The sequence below is a fragment of the Oryzias latipes genome, chromosome 22 (genome assembly GCF_002234675.1).
Source record: "Oryzias latipes chromosome 22, ASM223467v1".
In the NCBI taxonomy this organism is placed as follows: Eukaryota; Metazoa; Chordata; class Actinopteri; order Beloniformes; family Adrianichthyidae; genus Oryzias; species Oryzias latipes.
In genome coordinates, this window is record NC_019880.2 from 8,607,405 (window position 1) to 8,629,988 (window position 22,584).

The window sequence follows — 22,584 nt, forward strand, 5'->3', positions numbered from 1 at the left end:
AGTAATGCGAAAGCTGTAAAGAGGACCGACTGCAACAGCGCTGTGATCAGAGCCAGTTAACGTGCTACTATGTGCTGCTGAGACATTTTTCTGAGCTACAGCGGGACAAAAACACCACTTCTCTGAGATATATTCACATTTTTTGATTCAGTTCCACTAGGATAGAGTTGTGGGGCTGCCGAAGGATGTACCTGGATTTTAACATTTGGATGAGTGTGTATTGAAATGTACTTTGACTTGCTTTCTAGTTTCTTTTAGGTCTTCTACCGTAATGAACAACTGATGGAAATCCTACCAAGAACTTGTAGAGATTTAATCTGCAGAAATCTTTAAACATTTGGTAATTTCTAACACAGAATTAGGACTTTGTTTAATCAAAATTGGAAACTTTCATAAAACAATAGGGTTTGGCTGTTTTTTGTTGTTTCTTTTGGTCAGCTAAGAACATGAAGTGATTTGACTCAGCATACCTTTCCAGTAACTCTTTCATGGTATTTCAAGGTTTTATACATAGTGATTTTATCTAAGCTCTGACCACGCCTCTTGCCTCAATCTACATTAAAATCTGGAATGCGGTTGCAAGCGTTTTACATCACTGCCTTCTTGGAAGACCAAACACTAAATCTACAGTGACAGTAGATTTTTCTCTAAAAATAATTTCCATCTAAAAAAGAAACAAATATATGTTTTTTGCCAACGTAAGCTGATTGTTCATGAAACTGCCCCTTAGCGTTATACTCCCACCACCATGTTTCCCTTTGCAGACCTGGTTTCTGTGGTTGATGGGTTTCCTCGGTTCATCACTAAACCAAAGCAGCTTCAGTTTGGAATCTCCTGCACCACATAAATGTTTTGACTCCAGTAGTCTTTCGTTTTTATTTAACTATTGTCTTTTTTTTTAATAAACTACTGACGCAACAGCTAAAATCCAAATGCAGGAGCCTGTCACGGGTGAAGCTTTCTTATTCCTCCCAATATTATCCTGTTTTTCTTTTTTACGCCAGCAAAAAGATGTTATGGAACGTCAGGTCAACTATTGGTGAATATTTTTTAGGAATTTCTTAATGAGATTTAAGTAAAACCACTTATTGCAAAAACTACTCCAGGTCTAAGGGTTAGGAGAAAAATGGTGCTAAATAGAAATTAAATTTACTAAGAAAATGCATTATTGATTGATAACATGTCAGAATCAATTTTCATTTAAAGCAATTTCTTGTCTTTCAGTTGTTTTTCACTGAAAAACACTGAATACTGTTATTCATAACCAAAATATGTGTAGGGAATAGTAATATAAAATAGGAAGGCATTTTATTATTTCTTTTAAGTTAAGTAATGTATATCAATTAGATAATCAAAGGGGTGAGAAAACCAGCCATAACAGGTCTACTATGTGACAATAGCTCTATGTTGGATGATAACAGAATAATATGAAAAAAAATTGTATCATAGATGGATTTCTTTTAACATTTAACAAGACTTATATGTTTTGGAAATTCCATTTTTTGTAAAATAAATGAGAGACGTATTAAAAAGCAGCTACTTTCTCAGTCCTAACACCACCAACATTTCAACATAAAAGAACGGAGAGCAATTAAACAACAAACTACAGCAGAAAGGCGGGAAACAGATCAGCCCGGGAGTTAGATATGATATAACAGTATTCTTAACAGGCATAGAAGGAATCCTTACATAAGCAAGCCAGAACAAACACACACCAACATCCAACTACGTGAACACAAATGCACACAGACACACAAGGGGTTGCATCACAGACTCATAAAGTGCAGCCTCTCAGTACTGAGAGACAGACAGAGGTCCGCAGGCTACAGGCCCGCACGGGGGGGGGGGGGGGGGGGGGGGGGTAGACCCAGGGGGGAGGGAGTTGACCTGTGAACATCCAGCAACACTTAACCGACACGCTGCGCCCATGTGACACCTACTGAATCCTCGGATGGTGCTGCACAGAACCAAATCACATGCATGTAAACTAATACACTCATGCGCCCTTCTTCTTTCTGTAAGAATGCCCCCCCCCCTTATGCTAATTCTGCTTGTGAACACGAGCAGGCCACTGAGTCCCCAGGGAAGAAGCGGGGTCGGCTGCCTCTTTCTCTCCATCCTGATCTTTATCCCCCCCCCCCCCCCTCCTTTTTACAGTTTTCCCTCCACCCACCACCTCCACCACACATACACACACCTTCCCTGTGCCCCAAACCTTCAGCACCCACCCCTCTTCCCTTCCCTCCTCCCTCAGTAGGGTGTCAGCAGCTTGCAGAAGCTGTTGCTATGGCGACAGGTCCTATCTGCACTCTGTCCCCCTGGCATCCCCCGCTCCAGGAGAGCAGAGAGAGAAAAAGAGAATAAGAAGAAGCTGGAGAGAGTGAGATGGAGAGTGAGTTAGAAGATACAGGAGTGAGGCAGAGGAGGAAAATAAAACGAGGAAGAAACAAAGAAAACTGTAAGAAAAGGAAAAAAAAAAAAAAAAAGAGAAAAAAATCTGTGTTTGCAAATTAATCCCCAGGTTGTGTTCTCGTTATGGACTATTACAGAAAATGTTCCTGCACATATATTGTCAAATGTGCCGATCTTGAGCGAGTGTGAACTGGAAAGTGCACAGACCGAGTCTGAATTGCCACCGGCAGAAAAGGAAGGTGGATTTACTATGCAGTTGTACTTTATTAAAATAAACTAGCCTTGGGAAATACAAAAGGAAGATCCAACGCTGCTGTATTTTTACATTATTGTAGGAAAGCGCAAACAGCACTGAGACATCGACCTTTTAATTTCAGCTCCTCACAATCAGCACCAGTTAAAGCTTTAGTCACATGCAGCCACATGGCGGTTGACCTGTACGGGTTTTTGGGTTGTCCGGGCTATGGAAGGTCGTGCAGTTCCCTTGTGGTGCATGCGGCCACCTTAAGGGATGTCAAAAAGATGAAATGTGCAATTGTCCTACATGTGGCAAGAGTATCAATAAGTATTTGTAAACATAATACAAGTATAACACACTTATGATGTCATAAGGGGTCCTAATGCCTCATTCAAGCCATTAGTGAGGTGCGAGCACTGGCTCCTTACCAACCACACACAAATGCTTTACGTACTGGATGTGCTGATGATATGTATATAGATGTCAGTGAGATGGGATGGATTGTTTAATTTTTCTAATTTCTAACAGCCAGGCTGCATGGAATGGGTTCAAAGAGCCCACATCTTCCCCTTGAACAGCCCAGTGGGCTCCCTGCACAGTGCGCCGGATTCAGGGGCTAGAAAAAGGGAAAAAATTGCCGGATTCAGGGGTAGAAAAAAGGAAAAATCGGTACGACACACCTGCATATCACCTACCCTTACGTGTTGTTTAAGCGTTCACTACAAACCTGATGCCCGTTGCATGCCCGCAATAAAAAAGAGCAAGGACAATTTTGCAACAGGCTGACAGATTGTCTACAATCTTAAAACTTCCTGTCGTCCACCTACAGGCCCCACAAAGATTTGCCCTTTTTTTTACCCGCAGACAGGCCGTATCCATCAATAAAGGCAGTTGTGACTAAGGTCTTCTACAAGAAATGACTGGATGTGAAGGAGTTTTGCTGAGCATTTCTGCTGGTAAATGGTCACTCCAAACACAGATAAACGGTGCTTAAAAACAGACTGTTTAATATATGGATAGACATATATTTATACCATGTAGAAGAGAAAGCAGCAAACAGAAAAAAATGTGTGGCATAATACACAGAAAAAGAGCTTTAATGCCTGTTATGTGAAAGTAAAAAAAAAAGAAAAGAAAGTTTTTCTTTCATTTAAGGCAGCTAAAAGTTCAACAAAACCCCAGGGACGTATTTTCAAACACCTTGGAATATTTACACACCGTTTTAGTCATAAACCATATTTTAATGGCCTTCCCTGCAGTTCTGCATAAACACCGTAGCACAACATTCAGGAGGCACACTCACACTGCAAAGGTTTTTAATACGACTTGGCTATCAATAACACACTATTTAGACTATGGGCTCAAACAGTATCGGTATGCAATTATGACAAAGAAAACATTGAGCCCAGATAACGAAGAGTAAACAGATGCCTTTTAGTCAAACCAGTGCAATAATACTTTTGTATATATATATTTTTCTTTCACAATTTGTCCCCACTTTTTTACTGTATTTCACAGGTATGCATGTGTGGAAGCTGCTGTGATGACAGATTGGACCATCTTGGATTCCAAGAGCTTATTTAGAGGTACAAATAGAGACTATGGTTCAGTTTGTGGACTGTGACCAACGAGAACTCTGACTAAAAAAATAAGTCCAGTCCGTGGGAGAATGCTTCTTCAAGATATGTATCAGTTTGTTAAGAAATAAATGTGATGATGCAGCATCACCTTCGAGGAGGTGGGTGGACATGAATTATGGCCAGAAACAGATAGGACAAGCATAAAGGTGTGATCATCATCATCAGACCCACCGGTTTGTCCTAGATCAATATAACAGCTGAACCTTGGTCTTTCTTGACATGGTCTGATAGGTGGGACAAATGAGGGTGACAGATAGTTTAACATACACTCTGAGAATTTGACAGTCACCTGTTCATCATAAGGCCACACCCCCATTGTGATTTGAAGGTCAAATATAAGACAAAATGATACGGTACCTAGAAATGTACCCTCAATGCAGCAGACTTGATAAATGTATCAAGCCACTAAGATGAATAAAAAAGGTTTTTATTGTCATTTCTGTAACAAAGTTAATCAATTTAAAATATTTGGACAGGATTGAGTGTCTAACAAGCAAGTTAGAGGTTATTTGGTGAGCTGCAGTCTAGTTAGGTTAGATTTTAAAGACCCATTCCAATGAAAATTGTGTTTTGGGGATTTTTAACGAGTTCTTGTAGCATTTTTCTGATGAGGGAGTACATATCTCAGGAAAATTAAGGTCAGAATTTAATTTTTTTGTAGGTATTTTTTATCCAAAAGGTTGTGAATGAGGAGCAGACGAAAAAAAGCTGCTTTAAAAAAAATTGTTATGTAGAAAATTCAATGGGTGGGCCACAAGCGCCCTGCTCTGCTCCATTCCGATGCAACCACTTACAGACAAATAGATGTCTATGTACGTCTTTGTTTTCCTCATCTGGGCTGGAATCTAGATCAAAACTGTATAGCTGAATAGCTCCAAAATTGCTACAGAGATAGTGTGTAAACAGATCGTTCTCAGCAACAGCAAGGGAAGAAGGGGTGACTTTACGCCAACCATCAAGCCCATCAGTCAGAAGTGAATTACTAATGAACTCATGCCACACTGCAGAAACTATGTCCTAGAAAGCAACACAGGATTTTTGCTAAAAACTTTATAATCATGATTTAAAGACCACTGGGAAAATAGATCAAAAAATGATCAGAGTGATTTAATCTAAAATATTTGGGGTCTCACCATGATTTATCCCAGTGCACAGCAATAAAGAAGCCTTTTTTTAGATTGCATAAATATTTATTTTGTTCACTAGTGAAAGGTAACAAAATACTATGGAATGTATTTGAGTATAATAGAAAAAAGATCCCTCTTCAATGGAAATTTGGAATTCCACCATATTTTTAGAGACACAAAAGCAGAGAAACTGTCAGATTTGGACAGAAGATTTAAATTTTGTTTTAGGCAAAGAAATTTAAGTAAATAAAATGAAACAACCAACTGTGTAAAAACTTCACTTTCTTTAACTTTTTGTCTCCTAGGGAAAAACAAAAAATAAATACCGGTAAACAGGATGCATTTGCTCTCCATCCTCACTATGAATAATCTATCAGGCAAGAAAAGGCTGAGGTTCTCATTGGGTGGTATAGCACTGTATGTAGATGGGCCATACAGAGCGGCATTGATCCATACCTCTCCATTTCCCTCTTCCCCCTCTCACCCGTAGGAGCTACCGGACAGATCAATAGTGCTCAACACATATTGACCTCCGCCTGATACCTTTCACAGGCATAAAGACAGAGACATAAACACTGGATGGAGAGAAGGGAGAGGCGTACTAATCTACATTCTGGTTCACACTGATATGTACCTCATCACTGTCTCCTTGACCTGCTGTCCTTAGCCCATAGAGAGGGAGGGAGACGAGAGAATGAAGGGGGGAGGGTAAAAAAAAAAAGAGTTGGATGGAGAGAGAAAAAAAACGCTGACTGTGGTGATCTGGCTAATTTATCAGCCCAGTCAAAACAGTATGTTTAGCTCGAGAGCAACAGGATATGGCTGATACTCTCACCATCGTGTCTGAGGAACAAGCGTTCTCTGCAAACCCAGCTGGCCCTCCAAACTCGCACAACAAAAAAGCCTGCGTACACTCCCACGGAAGCTGCTGCCAAGGTAGAAGGACTCAAGCAAACAGACGGACTTGTGCGCGCGCATGCAATGCCTGGCAGCACTAATATGAGCTGCAGACACAACATCCACTTAGCCAACACTTTGGAGACAACGCAAAGGGGCCAGAAACACAAAAACACAAAGTGAATGAGAACATCTGTGAGCCAGAGTATTGCTTTTACTCGAGGCAAAATTTAACTAAGCAACTGTGAAAGTTGAAGCTTAAAAAAGGTAGAAAAGCTACGTGGTAATCTGTTATCCTTAGAAAAGTTGCCTAAAGTATAGAAGAACAGTGTGCTTGATTTTCAGTTAATCCTGGAAGTGGAAAATAAACTCTGCACTACGCAGACTTTGACTGGAGAACAATGTCTAAAACTTTTATTTGTGCACATCCTGCCCTTTCGAGAACGCTAAACTTCACTAGACATCATTGAGTCGCAGCAGAAACGTTCGACCGTATTTTCCTTACTTAAACAGTGTTTTTCAACCAGTGTGCCGCGGCACACTAGTGTGCCGTGGGAGATGGTCAGGTGTGCTGTGGGAAATTGCCCTCATTAACTGATCTAAAAACATTTCCCATCTCCAGGATTTCAGCTCTTTGTTCATCCAAACAGGCCTTGATAAAACACTGAGTAGTTAGGAATATAAAAGATTGTAAAATACGTTTTTCTTTGCGTTTATTTTATTTTATTAAAGACACTTTGATAAGAATGACGGGACCGCGATTTAGCCGCAGCTTCAGCTGTAGTTTGGAAAAGTCCCGCCCCCATAACCGTCTCCACCAATCATTCTTGGGGGGCTTAATCACATGTCATCAGTCTGACCAATCAGAAGTGGTTAAAGTCGTCCCGATTTACCTCGTAAAGTCTCTCAGTTATAACAAAAATACAAGATAAAGCTCGTCTTTAGTGTTGTAGCTTTCCACAGAATCCGGTGTCAGACCGTGGAACAAGTGAACAAAACAATGAAGCTCTGAAAAGCGATATCCGGCCGTTTTATGCACTACATCTCCCATGATGCATTGGATTAAAGTGACGCAGCGCACAATGAGATCTGTTGTTAAACGTTTTATTACATCTTTTAGAAAAAAACAGCTGCAGCTTTCAGCTTTTTCTGCCACAATTATCTCAAAAATGCATGTGAGACTGTGGAGGGACTGTAGATCAATACAGACTATGAGTTTCTCCTTTTTTTTTTTTTTTTTGGATGCTGGTGTGCCGCGGGATTTTTTTCAAGTTTAAAGTGTGCCGTGGCTCAAAAAAGGTTGAAAAACACTGACTTAAGGCACACTTGAAAGCCTTTATTTTTTACAAACAAACAACAGTGGGACTTATCAGAGCTTTAATTATGGATTAATTCTGGTTGTTTTTACTGATGTTGAAGCGATTTTGAAATAAACAAAGCACTCTGTCAAAATGTCAGTCTGTTTTTTGTAAGTGTTGCTAACAAGTTGGGTGTTATTGTAAATACGCTAGCGCGGGTAACGTGTAGCGGTGTCGGACTGTGTTTTATTTTTTACAAGTTGTTGGGAGTTAGTGTAATTAAAGTAACATTTGTTTTAGGGGTATCAGTCTGTTTTTTTTAATTGTTAAAAACAAGGTTTGAGCCGAATCAGAATTCTTCACCTACCCCTCCAACTGAAGGGGCATTTGAAGGGGTAGGGGTGTCCAAAAGGGTAAGTTAAAGGGAAAATTATATTTAAATGTAAGAAAGGACTTTTTGTTTTTGAATGGTTTTTTAAAGTTATAAACCAATGTTGTGTATTTTCCAAGCCCAGGCAGGTACGCTCTAACGTAGCTCATTGGTGACTGTTGATGACGTTGTTGAGGGTTAGTGCCGTCCCCATCTCTCCGTTTGGAGGGCTAAATGTAGAAATAGGGAGAAGCCATTGGGGGTAGGGGAAGGATTCGGCCTTGGCGCTACAGGTATTGTGTAAACGCCAACCTGTAGAGCGTTACAAACAAGTTTTAGAAGTACCGTGAATGCAGTTAATAAAGTATGACTGACGACCATATCTCTGACTCTTGTAGTTTTGTATGCCTTCTATAAGACATAAGTCTGAAAATAGACCATTCGTTGACGATGAACCTTGTAATACGGTACGCCCTACAGTGGGAAAAAATAAGTTACTAGAAAGGAAAGAAAAAGCACAGTAAAGAAAACTGGCTTTTAAATAATGCGTCTTCATGTCCTCACTACACTACATTAACAAACAAGACACTTTATTTGCCCCTTTGTTATCTTTTCTCAACTCAAAATTACTACCTTTCATTCACGCACTCTGGTCCCACAGTCATTTATTGTTTTAAAAGTACATTTTACCATCATAAGCATCTCTTTTCAGAAAGGTAACTTTTGCTGCAAAATATACTAAGGTGCTAACTGCCACCAACACTTTCATTATGTTTAAAAACTGAACAAAAAAACGTTTTCAGCAGTTTGAATTTAATCATCTGAAGGTAGTGAAGAGCACAGCAAAAAAAAAAAAAAAAGATGTTGACAGAACTGTGTAAAATGCATTTACTGCATATGATTCAATCTGATAAAACTGTTTGCATGAGATTGCGTTACAGCGCATTTCAGTTCACCAAACATTCGATCATCTTTTTCTAAAATAAATTAAGACCTGTTTTTAACGGTTTCTGGAGAGCAAATTGGGCTGAAATAGGAAAGATATTGGTTTGACATTTGATCACCTAACTGCCCTTTCACAAAGTTTCCGTGTCTCTAGGGTTTTCTTCATGTTGTCGACACTGCTCTTTTCTCCCCTGTGCTACTAGGCACTGTGGGTAATGGCTAGATTAACCAATCAATCTTCTCTCAGGAACAAGGCTGGTAGTTGTGGTGTTGGTGGCGAGAAGGCTGGAAAGAGAAGAATGAGTCAGGAAGGAGATACCTCAAGATAGAAACGAAAAGACAAGGAAAGTTAGAGGAATTGAGCGAGCGATATTACTTCAAGTGAGATGAAGTAGTGGGTCTGAGTGTTGAGTAAAAGGAAAAACACAAGATATCGTAAATGAAATAAATAAATAAAGACTGGGCCAAAAAAATGGTGTGGAAAGAGGGGGAGGCAAGAGAGATGCAGATGTGGATGTGTCGCAGATGAACCACAAGCTGCAGGAAAACCTGACGTAAGGAGGTTGAAGCTGCACAAACTGGAAGAGAGGAGCAGGGGCAGAAAGAGAAAGAAATGTGGACCGTTTTATAAAGGGGAAGAGAGAGAAGACACTCAATACTTTGAAACAACATGCAGTACTTTGGCACCTCCCATTAGTTGTACTGCATTCTGCTTACAGAGATGTTTTTTAGTAAAACTTTAAACTAGTTAGGATTAGTGGATGTCTAGGCTTTCTGTGAGCCACAGTTTGCTTCTGATACTAATTTCAGTTCAATCCTTATTGTCCTTTGCTCGTTCAGACACTCAAATGTGATCATGGTTGCTTACAGCACAAAATGACATTTAACTCGAGTAATGAAGCAGATCAATTTTTGTAAATTATTTGAAGATCATAAGTACAAGAACTGGGCTGAAAGGAGTAAAACAAAGTAGAAAACGTCCAAAGAAAATCTGGACAGGAGTTACGAAAGATCTCTAAATAGATGACAGGAGCAGCTTGTTGGAAGTGAAATATAAAAAAGGAGTGAAGTCTGAATGTTTTGTAAATGTTATTCCTTTGTAAGTTCTTATGAGGGATCAAGTTCATTTGTTGACTTTTTCATTTTTCTAATATTTCTTTCAGCTGAAGTTATTGAAACTGAATTGATCAAAGAGCCCACCGCTTTTTACTCATACTTTTTTATGTTGTTGCTTTTTGTCAATTTTATTTTTACTACTAAAATTAAAAGACATTGCTTTTTGGTCAGAAAACATAACACATCTTCCTCTCACGTCCTTCACCCTTACTTACCCTTATATATATTTAAGTGTTCACTATGACCTTTTGCTCACAGCATACCAGCAGAAGAAAATGTGCATGAACATTCTCACTCCCTGCGCTCACCAAGCGGTCTACGACCTCGATATTCCGTGCAGGCCAACCAATATACCCAGTATATACACAGTATATACAGGTATGCCCATTTTTCACCCACAGACAGCCTAAATGTAGCTGTAAGGGCAGTTGTGACTAAGCCATAACTGTCAGAAAGGAAATTATTCACTTCTTTCCGATATTTTTATTTCAATTGTTTTAATCATCTTTGCTGGGATTACACAATTAAGCCGTTATGACTTTTGCAAATTCCACTGGAAACACACAAAGAAAAGTTTAATATAATGTTTGAACCCTCTCAGAGCCAAAGTCATTTTGGCAGTGGTACTAAAATGTTTAGATATTGCAAATTTGCAGCAATTGCCTGATAGGGCTAAATTCCTTTTTACAATGTTTTAGCTATTTTCTATAATAAAGCATGTTGTTCTACTGACTCTTCATTTCAATCTGGAAAACTTGTTTAGTTCCAAAATCTAGATAATACAGGATTCTGCTCAAAGTTTGTGTGGACATGAGTTGGGTCAGATCACTTTTTTAAACCACATTACTTAATGTGGTAAACAAGGCCAGCCTTGTGGAAGAGTGTCCGCCCTGTGACTGGTAGGTCGTTAGTTCAAATCCAGGCCGAGTCATACCAAAGACTCTAGAAATGGGACCCTTAACATTTAGCATTAAAGGGTTGGATTGGGGGGTTAGACCACCAAATGGTTCCCGAGCGCGGCTGTGTCTGCAGCTCACGCGCTCCCCCAGGAGATGAGTCAAATGCGGAGAACAAATTTCGCACACCTAGGTGTGTGACAGATAGAGGGACTTAATAGAGGTTTCTTCCATTAAAGCACAGATTCCATGAAATGTAAACTTTTAAAGCGGATTCAAAGCACTGCTGCCTAAAAATGTCATTTTATAATCACAACAGAGGTCTTTCATGTTTTGACAGAGAACATACCAGAAGTGAATGTTTGACTACACTTGGTAAACCTGATGTTTTAAAAACGTTCACAAACTTTTGGTTTTTTGTCATTTGATCACCTGAGCTAAAAAACAGAAATGAAGCTTAGCTTTTTCCCTGAAATCACATTTCTGAGGATGCACGTGAATGGCAGGTGTGAACAAGTCCTATGAACTCTCAACAATTTCATCAAACAGACCGTGAGCTGACATCTAACAGAAAAATGTCTAGAGTTAGGTTAAAAATGGATACAGGGTTATACAAGGATAATAAACACATTATAATTACAACCAAATTCAAAATCGAAAGTATTCTTTTGAAATTTCAAAAATATTTTTTTGATTGACCTAAACTAATTTAGGCTACATAATTTCCTAAGAAAACTTGAAGTGACCATTTTTTTACTGTGCTGTAATAGAAGAAAAAAACTAATGATCAGCATGATAAATGTGTTACGCTGACATATGAACAAAGGAATTTTTATTTAATATAATGGTCTCAATAATAAACAAAATATCAGTGAATATTCTATAAACCTTTTTTTAAGTTAGTGTATAAAGGGACAGTTGACCACAAAGGATACCTGTAAGGACTGTACAGAGAAAATAAGACAAAGAATTCCAATCAAATTACATTTTTTTAATTTAAATCCAGTGAAAACAATAAACTGAATAAATACTAACATGAATTTGCATGTTCTAATCCTAATTTATTCCAAATCTTCCAGTTTGTTTAACAGCTAAAGTCACAACCTTTGCTTTTCAGATTTTACAAGGGTGAAAACAAGGATCTTGGACAGTAAAACCTTTACTTTGTGTCAATAACGTCATGATGTTGCTTTAATGTTGCTGTGTAATCTAACAATCCTCACACGACTAACTCTCTAGCGGTGAAATTTCCGTTTTCTTCTGATGTCGGCTCATTCTTTTGAAACTGGCAGATGAGACCTGTGCTCTGAAACGAGCCTCGGGGGGCTGGAGCCAAAATTAAACCCGTCCCGTCTCCTTTGCTTTATCACCACTAAGAGCAGGCAGCATGCAACCATGTCGCACGCCCATCTACATTTGTACACAGGGTTAACTGGAAGGAGGGTGGAGGAGCCCATCCACCGTCCTGTGGGTCGCTTGCCAAAGATGCCCCCTATCCAAACACACACATACATGCGCGCACACACATGCACAAATCCCTGGCTTAGCCTCGGCCCAGTGCTGGATTACCGGATTAGAACTCTATTCCATTATCTCCCCACACTATACAGGACACACACACATGCACACACAATGACACACTGTTTTGGCCAGAGACGACAGGCTGAAGACAGACGCAAAAGTCAATCAAAACAGACGACATTTACACGAAAGAGAATACAGTAGCACTTGGAAGAAGAAAAACATCCGAACAATATTGCTGTTAAGATCTCTTAAGTAAAAATGCAAACGTGTGACAGCAAACAACCAGCTTTCATGTAGAACACTGGAAATGCAACTGACACCAACCTTCAAACACAAGAAAACACGTGTTTTCTCTTCGGTAGTTAATAATCACTCACAGTTACACACACACAACCAACTACTGTGACAATTTTGCGTGATCACAGAGCTGCAACGAAGCTTGAATTAAGGTTCTACCGTTTTATTGCTAACACGTAAGCAAAGAGCTGCTTTTGTAGCATCAAGTTCATCAAAGTCCTCCTTCTAAGTGCAAATCTAAGATCACCTGTTTTGCACCAGGTCATAGCAAATTGCACTAAGATCATTTAATAACAAAGGAACTATACTAGCACGTTTTGAAAGTTTAAAATAGGGCTGCACAATATGAGGAAAACTTGTGATGTGCGATATTAGTGATCAAAATTGCAATGACAATATGACTTCCGATAAATAAACAAGAACCAAAAAAAAAACTAATACATTATTCCTATTTTACTGCAACAGTTTTTAAAGAAAAATAAAAGCCAACATAAATTAAAAAAGAATTAAGTTATTTCGATAGGAGACGGGTAAGAACTTGTGTGTCAGGGAAGCACACCAAATAACAATTATCTACTTTTCTGGTAGCACTGACCAAAACTAATATGGACAACAATTAAGAACAATGCAAGTTTAATGCATTTGTTGTCAAAGTTGTCTATGCATGTGTGTAAACATTTGAGGTAACCATTTCTCTCGGTTTACAGTCTTTTGCGATATGCATATCGCACGAGTTGATATCACAATGTTGATATATTTCCGATTTATTGTATTCTAAATCATTCTCATTATATTTAGAGCTTTCTTAACTGCTTCATTAAAATAACTTATGTAATGATTTTTTTTTATTTTTGATGCAATCATTGTACGCAGAATCCAGTTCTGAATGTGTGGAGAAAAAAATTAAAAAATGAATACATTATGTATTTACCATGTGTGCTACAAGGTGCCTAACGGCGTTCTAACCTTTTATTTTACCTTTGTCTAAACTTGTAAACTTTAAAAATAGTAGCCAAAAAAGAAAGACCAAAAGATTTTTGCGAATCCATTACTTGATGGATGTTTATTGAAAAAACAAACTAACTACACTCCATCCCAAGTATCATCAATAAAGCAGCCAAAATATGAACCACAGATCAACATAATTGTTCACTTTATCCACTGTAACCTCAGTGATTGAGAAATGCCAGAATGAATACATGCCATTCATAAAAGAGAACATTGCAAAAGTGTAATGTGATTTTAATCTGAATTGTATTGTACATGTGTACCTATTAAAATATTCAGTTGTGTAAGTCTAACCTCCTGGTTTCCACCTCCAGACTAAATTAGGCACAAGATTTGTGTGTAAAAAGGTGAGATCAAAATAATCCATGTAAGCAGAAAATGTCGTCACTTACATAGTCATGGAAGGCCTTTGCCTCACTGGAGTGTTCACATGTCTCCCTCCGGTCTGGAGCTGCACAGTACAAATCCCAGAATACACTAAAATGAAGAGAGGAAGAAGAGGTCAGAGGTTGCCAAACAGAGCAATACAAGCACATGTGTAACAGCTATTCATAACCCATTCACACACTCTCGCCATCTCCCTGGCACTTCAAAACCACCTCTTATACACTTGAGCATCTTGGTAAGAGAGGCACAATGCCAGTGTCACCCCCTCAATCAACCTCTCACTCACTCAAACATACACAACACACACCCAGATCTCCCCATATCACATCCAGTTTTAGGACTCACACTATCACTGTCACACTCACAAGCAAAGGAATCAAAAGTCTCTCTCAACTTAAGGACACTCTACAAACAATGCTAAACAGAATCTCTAACTCTTCCAATATTTGGAATAAGCAATACCAGTGTATACAGACACCCAGAAGTTTATTGATTTCAATGCAACCCGATTAAATATGCAAAATCCTTTAAGTGAGTTTGTTCAACAGAAGCCATTGGAGCAGCAACTCGGCATTGAGGGAGCTAATCAGGAAGCCACTTCATGTCGCCGTAATCTGCAGCACACGCAGACACGTAGAAAGTCGAAGATCTGGATGTTTTCACTCATCTCTCCACTTCATAATGCACAGTTCAACCTGAACACTTCATCACTTCGTCATGTATTTGAGGAGAATCCGGCAAATACATTTGACAACTTGGTCAGATGCGGGTCTTTGGGTTGTCCAGGTCAATTGGAGGCGTGTGGACAGGAGCAGACTTATTCAAAGGGTAGCGAAGGTGAGTCTTGTAGTTCTCCTTGACCTTCGAGAGGCCATGGGGGTCATAAAATTGGAACATACCATTGTTGTGCATGCGGTTAGTGCATTGCAAAGTATTGGTAAGGATAATGTAAGTTGAATGAAGTTATGACGTAAGGGCTATGCGGTCATACACCGCCCTACCGCCACTCTAGTAGTCGTTGGTAAAGTGTGCGCACTGACTCCTTACCTACTAAAGACGCCTGTTGGACGTCCACAAAAGTTACGCTCTGACTGTCTAACAGTTCTAACAGTTATGCTGTGTGCAAGGAGCGCACACTTATTACTTGATCAGCACTAGGACCAAAAATGTTATGACATGCCTGCGCCTTCACCCTTATGCATTACCTAATGCTATGACTTGTGGCTCGCAGCATGCCAGCAGAAAAAAAATGTGCATTTTCGCTCTATGGGCTAACTGAATAGTCTACGGCCTTGAAGTTCTGGGCAGGCCACCTGCATCCCCATTTTTTGCCAGGAGACAGGCTCTAAGGGTAGCTGTCGTGACCAAGGCAGAACTCAAGAAATCACCTAAGCCTATATAATAATATTATCTGACTTATGTAATAAATAAAAAAAGAAGTAATAGATAAAAAGATTTACATTTTTTGCCCAAATCCCCTCCAGCTAAAATGTTTGTTTATAAACACATTATTTTTAAACAAATCTGTTTATTTCAACCCTATAGAAAAGCCCTGAATTAATTAGAGTAAAAGGCCAACCTTGTTATTTAGTTACTATGGCCTCTATGGTTTCAAATTAATACTCTAGCCCTTAATTTTCTTCTTAATAAAACACAACGTTGCTTTAATATGTCTGATGGTTCTCTTGAAGCCTGACATTCACTCCTCTCACCCGGCAGATGGATGCCCTCAGGGTAAAATTAAGCTCCACATACTGAAACTATTACTTGTGTAGAATATGTCAACACAATGCATTTACATTCTGCTTTGAAGCTGCCTTTTAGGGACATTAAACATTAACAGTGACATCAATAAATCATCAACATTCAAATATTTTACTTAATAAAAGTGTTTTAGAAGAAATGAGTACATATTAGTGATCTCACATCCTTATAGGTACACTTAAAACGGTAAAACAATTTTACCTAGTTTTGTTTAAAAAAAAACATGTTTTGTGTTGCCAGCTAATAAAAATGCTAACACGTGTTAATTTGAAAAAATTAATTCTTTCAAATTTGAACTATTTTTCTGTCTTTTCTCCTCTCTATAGTTTACATACAATTTAATCAAAGTCAAACCATTTTAGTTGCACAGAAACATCATTCGATCCAACATCTATACAGATTTTGATGAAACAAAACAATATCTAACATGCAATTCAAAATAAAATATAAATAAGTCATTTAAAAAATCCTGTTTCTTGAGAATATTTTGACATAATTGTCTATAACACTATTTCAGCCTTACATGTCTCACATTTCAAGAAATGTTATTAATTTCTGTTGGAGCGTTTCCAGTCCCTCTGGTTTTACATTACTAAGCGTTGATCGTGTTTAACAGAGATGTTCTCACACTTATTAGATATGGCTAGCACACAGAAAAGTTCATGGTTGACCTTTAGACTCCATCAGCAGCCCAAACCATGACCCCTCCACCACCATGTCGGACACCAGCTTCAACTGGATCTTCTTGCCAATTGTTTTTACACCAAAATGATACTGCCCTTTATGCTAAAACCTTTGCACAATTGAGCAACACAAATATTAGACTGTGTTTAAACAAAAGCTGAGATGATGGTGTCAAAACCAGAAGGGGCTTTCTCTAAAAACTGGTTATCTTTTTTTCCTAATTATAGAATGACGAACATCAACATTTTCCATCTCTGCAGAGGACTTTAGAGTTTGGAACGGAGCTCAAAGACTTTTTTTACTTTTTCTGCAAGCGTTGCATGCTCTGACCTTGAGGTGAACTTGCTGGGATGTCCACTTCTGGGAATATTGCCAAACATCTTGAATGTTTCCCTCTCTTGAATAATCTCTCTCAATGTAGAATGATGGACACTTTATGTTTAGAAATAGCCTTATAAACCTTCTCAGATTGATGGGTAGCAACAGTTGCCTCTCTGATATCACTCCTGATGTCTTGCCTACTCAGTATTGTGTTAAGCATCTGCTTGCAAGAGACAAGAAAAACCACTAAAACATTTGGTTTTACAGAGGTTCTCACACCTGATGATCAAGTAGATCTGTTAAGGAGCACCTGGCTGCAACTTCATTTCAATACATGCAAATCATATGCACAAGTATTTTATATCATTACGCATTTTTCATTTAATATACAGTGGTCCCTTGATTATGTTGAGAATTGTGTTATTTAAAAAAAAAAACAAAATAGGAGAAATCTGTGATTTTTTTTAACATTATAGATGCATTCAAGCTGTGATGAGATATGACAGAACCTACAAAGGCGAACCACGAGCTCGCTGCTTCTCTCCTGATGCATCCACTTGTAGACGACAACCATAAGCCCATGTACATTTCCATTTTTCTGCTCAGCATCTGCCTCAAAACTGTACAGCTGGATAGCTCCAATATTGCTCACAAACGCTAATGTTAGGTTGGGGTTGTGAGGGGCTGTAAGCTAACAGGAGAGAGTGTTAAACAGATGGATCACGGGAAGTGGGGGGAGGCTTGCTCTGTGCCAAAGTCCTGCCCACAACTCGGAGGTGAATTTCTAATGACCTCCTGCTGCTCTGCAGAAACTACGTCTAAGAAAACAACGCAGGTTGTTTGGTTTTGGCTAAAAAGGGCAAAATCCTAATTGTAAGACCACTGGAAAGGCTTTTAAAATAGATTAAAAGATGATCAGAGTGGGACTTTTAGTTTTTACCACATGAATATATTTGTTTTAAAAAAATGTTTAAAAAAAGAAATACACTGCATGCAAACAAAACAAGAAAGGTTAAATTTGTATTAACTATAATGAGAGATACCTTTAAAAATAATTTGATTTAAATACAAATGTTAGGATTTATAGCTGTTGCATCAAAACTGAAGCTTATCTGTCACTATGAGAGGTTCTGATGTTTGAGCAACATTTTATAAACACAAGTATCCAGCTGTTCTGAGGGATTAGCAAACATCTGTTAAAAATAAAAGTACAAATACATGACCCGATTTTAAAGATGTACGTCTTTACCAGACGGAGAAACAACAGAGAGAAAAAAACATTCAGAGATAAAAGGAAAGTAGACGATGATGACACAAGAAAATTGGATGATTCTCTCATGCTACACTATTTTTCAACAACTAGACAAACTAAATATTTATAAAACATAACTTAACATTTATAAAATCCCGAAGATTTTTAGCTTGATATTATGCTTTTGCCATATGAGCATAGATTTTCGTTTTTGTTAAAATGTACTTAATAAAGTGGATTGGATTAGAAGATGTTTAAAGGGTGGCAACAAAAAGGTCCAAAAATTGGATGTTTTATTAAACACTACCAAGACGCAGCCTCCTGTGCATGGATGGGCATCTTTCGCTTAAGATTGCAGTTTTTTTTAATAGCTTTTAATAAAGAATATTCGAATTATGTCGGTGTTTATAAAGTTGAGGAAACGCCTAACAAAATCTTTGTCTAAATATGTTTATTGACCCATAGTTTCCGGCAGAGATGACGATTTATTAGCCTTTTTTGCTTTGTTAAACAGGAGCCGAACGCTTTGGAACATTTTTGTGTTACGTTATGAGCAGTCACGTGTTCTCTTTAAGTATCTTTAGCTGGTATGCGTTTAATAATTCACCTTTGGGGGCGACTCAGAACCGATTGCACTCTCTGTACTGCATTTCAAAAATGTTAGGTCACATTTTCGAATCATTTCCCCTCAAGGATAAATAAAGTTGTTTGAATTTGAATATGGAAAAAAAAAACACTACCAAAACCGATTTGAAATTGTTTACTGTTTTTATAAAGAAAAAGGGAAGACAACAGTCACACAAAAAAAAAGATCAAACTAATGATTGGAACTCAAGGTGTTAACCCCGAAGGTCAAATCTTTGCCACGGGTCGAAATGACAAAATGACAGGGCTGGGGAGGTTTGTGTGGCGACTCGAGAAGGTGGGGGGTTTAGGAGCAAAAGAAGGAAAGGTGATACAAAGGAAGCTGGAATGCAATGGGTTAAGCTGCTAAGAAGAACTCTCCTGGGTGAACAAAAGGGGAAAAGTGGGAGGTGGAGGGGACACAAAGGGGTGACGAGGGGGGAAGGGGAGGGGAAAGCTGGGGCTCCATTCCCTAACCATCTGGATCTATTGTTTCAGAAACAGGGGTGAGGGTTGGGGAGCTGAATGAGGGGAGAAGATGGAGGGGCGGGGGGGGTCACGCCCTTGGAATAGAGACTGGTGCACCCCAAAGCTGAAACGCCACAAGGTTTCCCGTTTGTGATCAAGGCTTGTCCGTGGAAATTTACATTATTTACAGTGTTCTGTTAGTGCCAAATAGATGGTTCATAGGCTTACTATGAACTATGTGCTTGTGAAGATACAGTACAGACGGATGTTGGTATCAATCGAATAAGCGACGGTAACACTTACCACCACCATGAATGAAGGAATCCAGGAGGCTCCCCTAATGTGATATTCTTCTCCCATCGAATCTGAACAGAAGAGAAGGGGCCACAAGAGAGGGGGATTATGTCTCCAAGTCCAGGGGTTAGGAAAATATAAGTAGTGAAACCAAGCCGTCAATGGTCCCTGACTTGATGAGAAGCATAATTTCAGCTCTGCCAATCTTAAAAATTCCAATCCTGCTTTACATACAAAGAACATTCATGAATAGAGATTATACCTCATCCATTCACCGCCACTGTGCTTTCATAAAAAAGTTGCTTGAAGGCTTAAGAGTTTTCTACAAACATCACTGTACCATAAAATTCCCACCATGTCTTCAAGCACCTATCGCTTGGCTGGGTTTACCTCATAAGTGCCATGTAACTTTGTAAGAGTGTCCTATAAAAAATGTATGCAACACCTTACACCCTGTAATCATGTATACTGTGTTTGCACCAACAACATATGTTGCTGTCAACATCCATTATGGCTGGATCACAATATGAAGTTTTGAATTGAAGAAGAACACAATATATAAGAAATAATACAACTTCATATATAAAGACATGAAGAGGAAAGAGGCTTTGAAGGGTGTTCATTTTACTTTCAAAAAGACGTTAAACGATAGATGACATCTCACCTCGGACAGGAAGGTCTGTGCTGACTTTTGTGCTCCCACATGTAGAAGGTACTCGTACACATATAACGCTAACCTGAAATTAAGAATAACAAAAATTAGAACAGAATTCCTCTTTTGATAATCTCTGACTCAAAAAACAGACAAAGTGACACAAAATGAAACAGTTTAGAGTGACTGAACCTAAAAGGAAGGGTCCAACATTGAAGTTGTGCGATGGAAATTGCGGTAAAGTGAAAAATACTGGGAGCAATGAAAGATTTCCACGCTAACAGCCTTTGTGTTTAGGCGAAGTGCTGACCAGGACAGCCCAGAGGACTCAGATCAATTTAGCAAAAGATATCATCTTCATTTAGGTTGGTTTGCTTTCATGCTGCACCACTAAAAGTAGACTAAACTGGTCATTTAACATTACGTAACTGATGTTCCTATTGGGTGCCATCACCTTCAATAGACACCAACGAGGAGGAAAAACGGCTCTAAGTAAGAGAAAATCCAAAAATAAGGCATATTGCATCAAGCTGTTAGTCTCCAAACAAACAATTAAGAAAAAAAACTCCTAAACACTCAACATAAGACAAAAAATATTCTTTTTAGATTTGTGCTTTGAAATGTTTACCTCAACTCAAAAGATTTTTTTTTGCTTAACAGCTTTATTTACTCTCCTTGGTTTATTGAAAAGTTCGTCTGTATAAAGTACACCAAACCGAGATTTCTTTTTAGGATTATGGAAGTGCTTTTAAACATGTACAAATGAAGCTGACCATAAAACAAAAAAGAAATATGGATCAGTCCTGGTACAAACGTTCTCTTACGATACTTTCACAGTCTGTTCATCCAAGACATTTGTTTCAAAAGAGCAAAATTACCTCCTCACAACAAAAGGTTTACCAACAAAACACTTTTCCATCCTTTCAGTATTTGCACGGAGTATTTTTTTAATGTACAGTGTTTATGCCAATAACTTTCTCAATAATTCATCTGGTTTTTGGAACAGTCCATGTCCATTCACTCTGTCAAACAGCCAATTTACAAGCAAACTGAGACATCGTTTTAAGGCAAACCGGTTTGGTCTTAACCTCAGCTCAGAGAAAGTGTCACACCAGCCCCAACAGGTGGACCATCCAAGGAAACAAACTGTTGTAGAACAAACGTTTTGAATGAGAAAATTGGCTCAGAAATCCAACAACCAAACCTGGCATCTACCCTCTTTGCATTTTATCAATGCAGATCAGAAACACTTGCTGGTTGAAGTAGACCTAATGATGCTTCTCAGGCATATTCAAACACAACTGAAACATGTATGAGGTACAACAAGAAATACATCACAACCTCATTACACCAAATCTACTGCATCATATGTAGATTGGTGGGATTCAAGATACCAGTACAGGTTTGAATACAACTAAATAAAGCTTGGAGGTGAAACCAAACAATTTATAATACACGAATAACACAAATATCAGCACTGTTTGAATCCTACACACACAATAGCTGAGTAAGTCCAACAACAACATTGTTAGCTTCCAGTTTTTACTTTCACTATGTTCACTATGTTCTGTAGAGTGACTGAGAAGGACTACAGTGTTTTAATGAAACACTGATGCTCAAAACCCCTAAAGATTTTGACTTTTACTTCAGTTGGTAGAGGGTATTAAAACATTTTATGGCTCCTCTGATCAGAGTCTCAGCGAGAAGCAAAATTTAGATTTACTCCTTTTTAGCTCTAAACTTTAGATTGAGGAAAACATAGTTGGAACCGGGTTGAAATAATCTCTAAACCTTCTGAAAACGACATTATCATTTGTTTGAAGCAAACCAATGTACTATTGTGTTAAAATAAAATTTAAATAAAGCATTTTGAAAACAGATTTCCCATAAAGAAGACAACAGAGGCTTGAAAAGCAGGTCAAAGATTCAAACCATAACCAAGAAGGAAGAGTAATCAAGTAATTATTCGTTTCGTCTGCTGGGTTTTTATCAACAGAAGTGCGTTATTACGTTTAGCAGATTTTACCAAATGAGGACCATCTCTAATGCTGCATTCACACCGGTCTCTGCAACGCAGGTTCAAGTGACCACGTCCAATTAAATTACATATTGTTATAATATTATATTATGTTCTATAAAAATGCGCATCCGCGTTTAAATCTCTTGTGTTCATGCATAGCTACACATGTTTTTAAGTCTGTTTTTGGGCTCTACATACAAAACCTGCAGCCATTAAACACACGTTGGACAATGAACCAGTTGGCCTCTGACCAATCAGGCGTTTAGGTTTTGGTAGTGACATTTGGATGGCGCCCCTTTTAATTCACAAAAGTGCAAACCGTTTGAAAATTGATCATGGAGGAGAAATGA

The 22,584-nt window shown here is 38.5% G+C and overlaps 1 protein-coding gene across 3 annotated transcripts in view; it reads right to left on the reverse strand.

Annotated features, from left to right (window-relative positions):
• The window catches only part of LOC101158985 (single-stranded DNA-binding protein 3), a 46,246-nt gene that overhangs the window by 13,813 nt on the left and 9,849 nt on the right, over positions 1 to 22,584 (reverse strand). For all 3 annotated transcript variants that reach the window (XM_004082214.3, XM_020713708.2, XM_011490266.2), the window contains exons 2-4: positions 20,227 to 20,299; positions 19,572 to 19,633; positions 14,161 to 14,245 (exon numbers count right to left, since the gene is read on the reverse strand). In XM_004082214.3, coding sequence (XP_004082262.1) covers positions 14,161 to 14,245; positions 19,572 to 19,633; positions 20,227 to 20,299 — 220 coding nt within the window. The remainder of the gene's footprint in view (positions 1 to 14,160; positions 14,246 to 19,571; positions 19,634 to 20,226; positions 20,300 to 22,584) is intronic.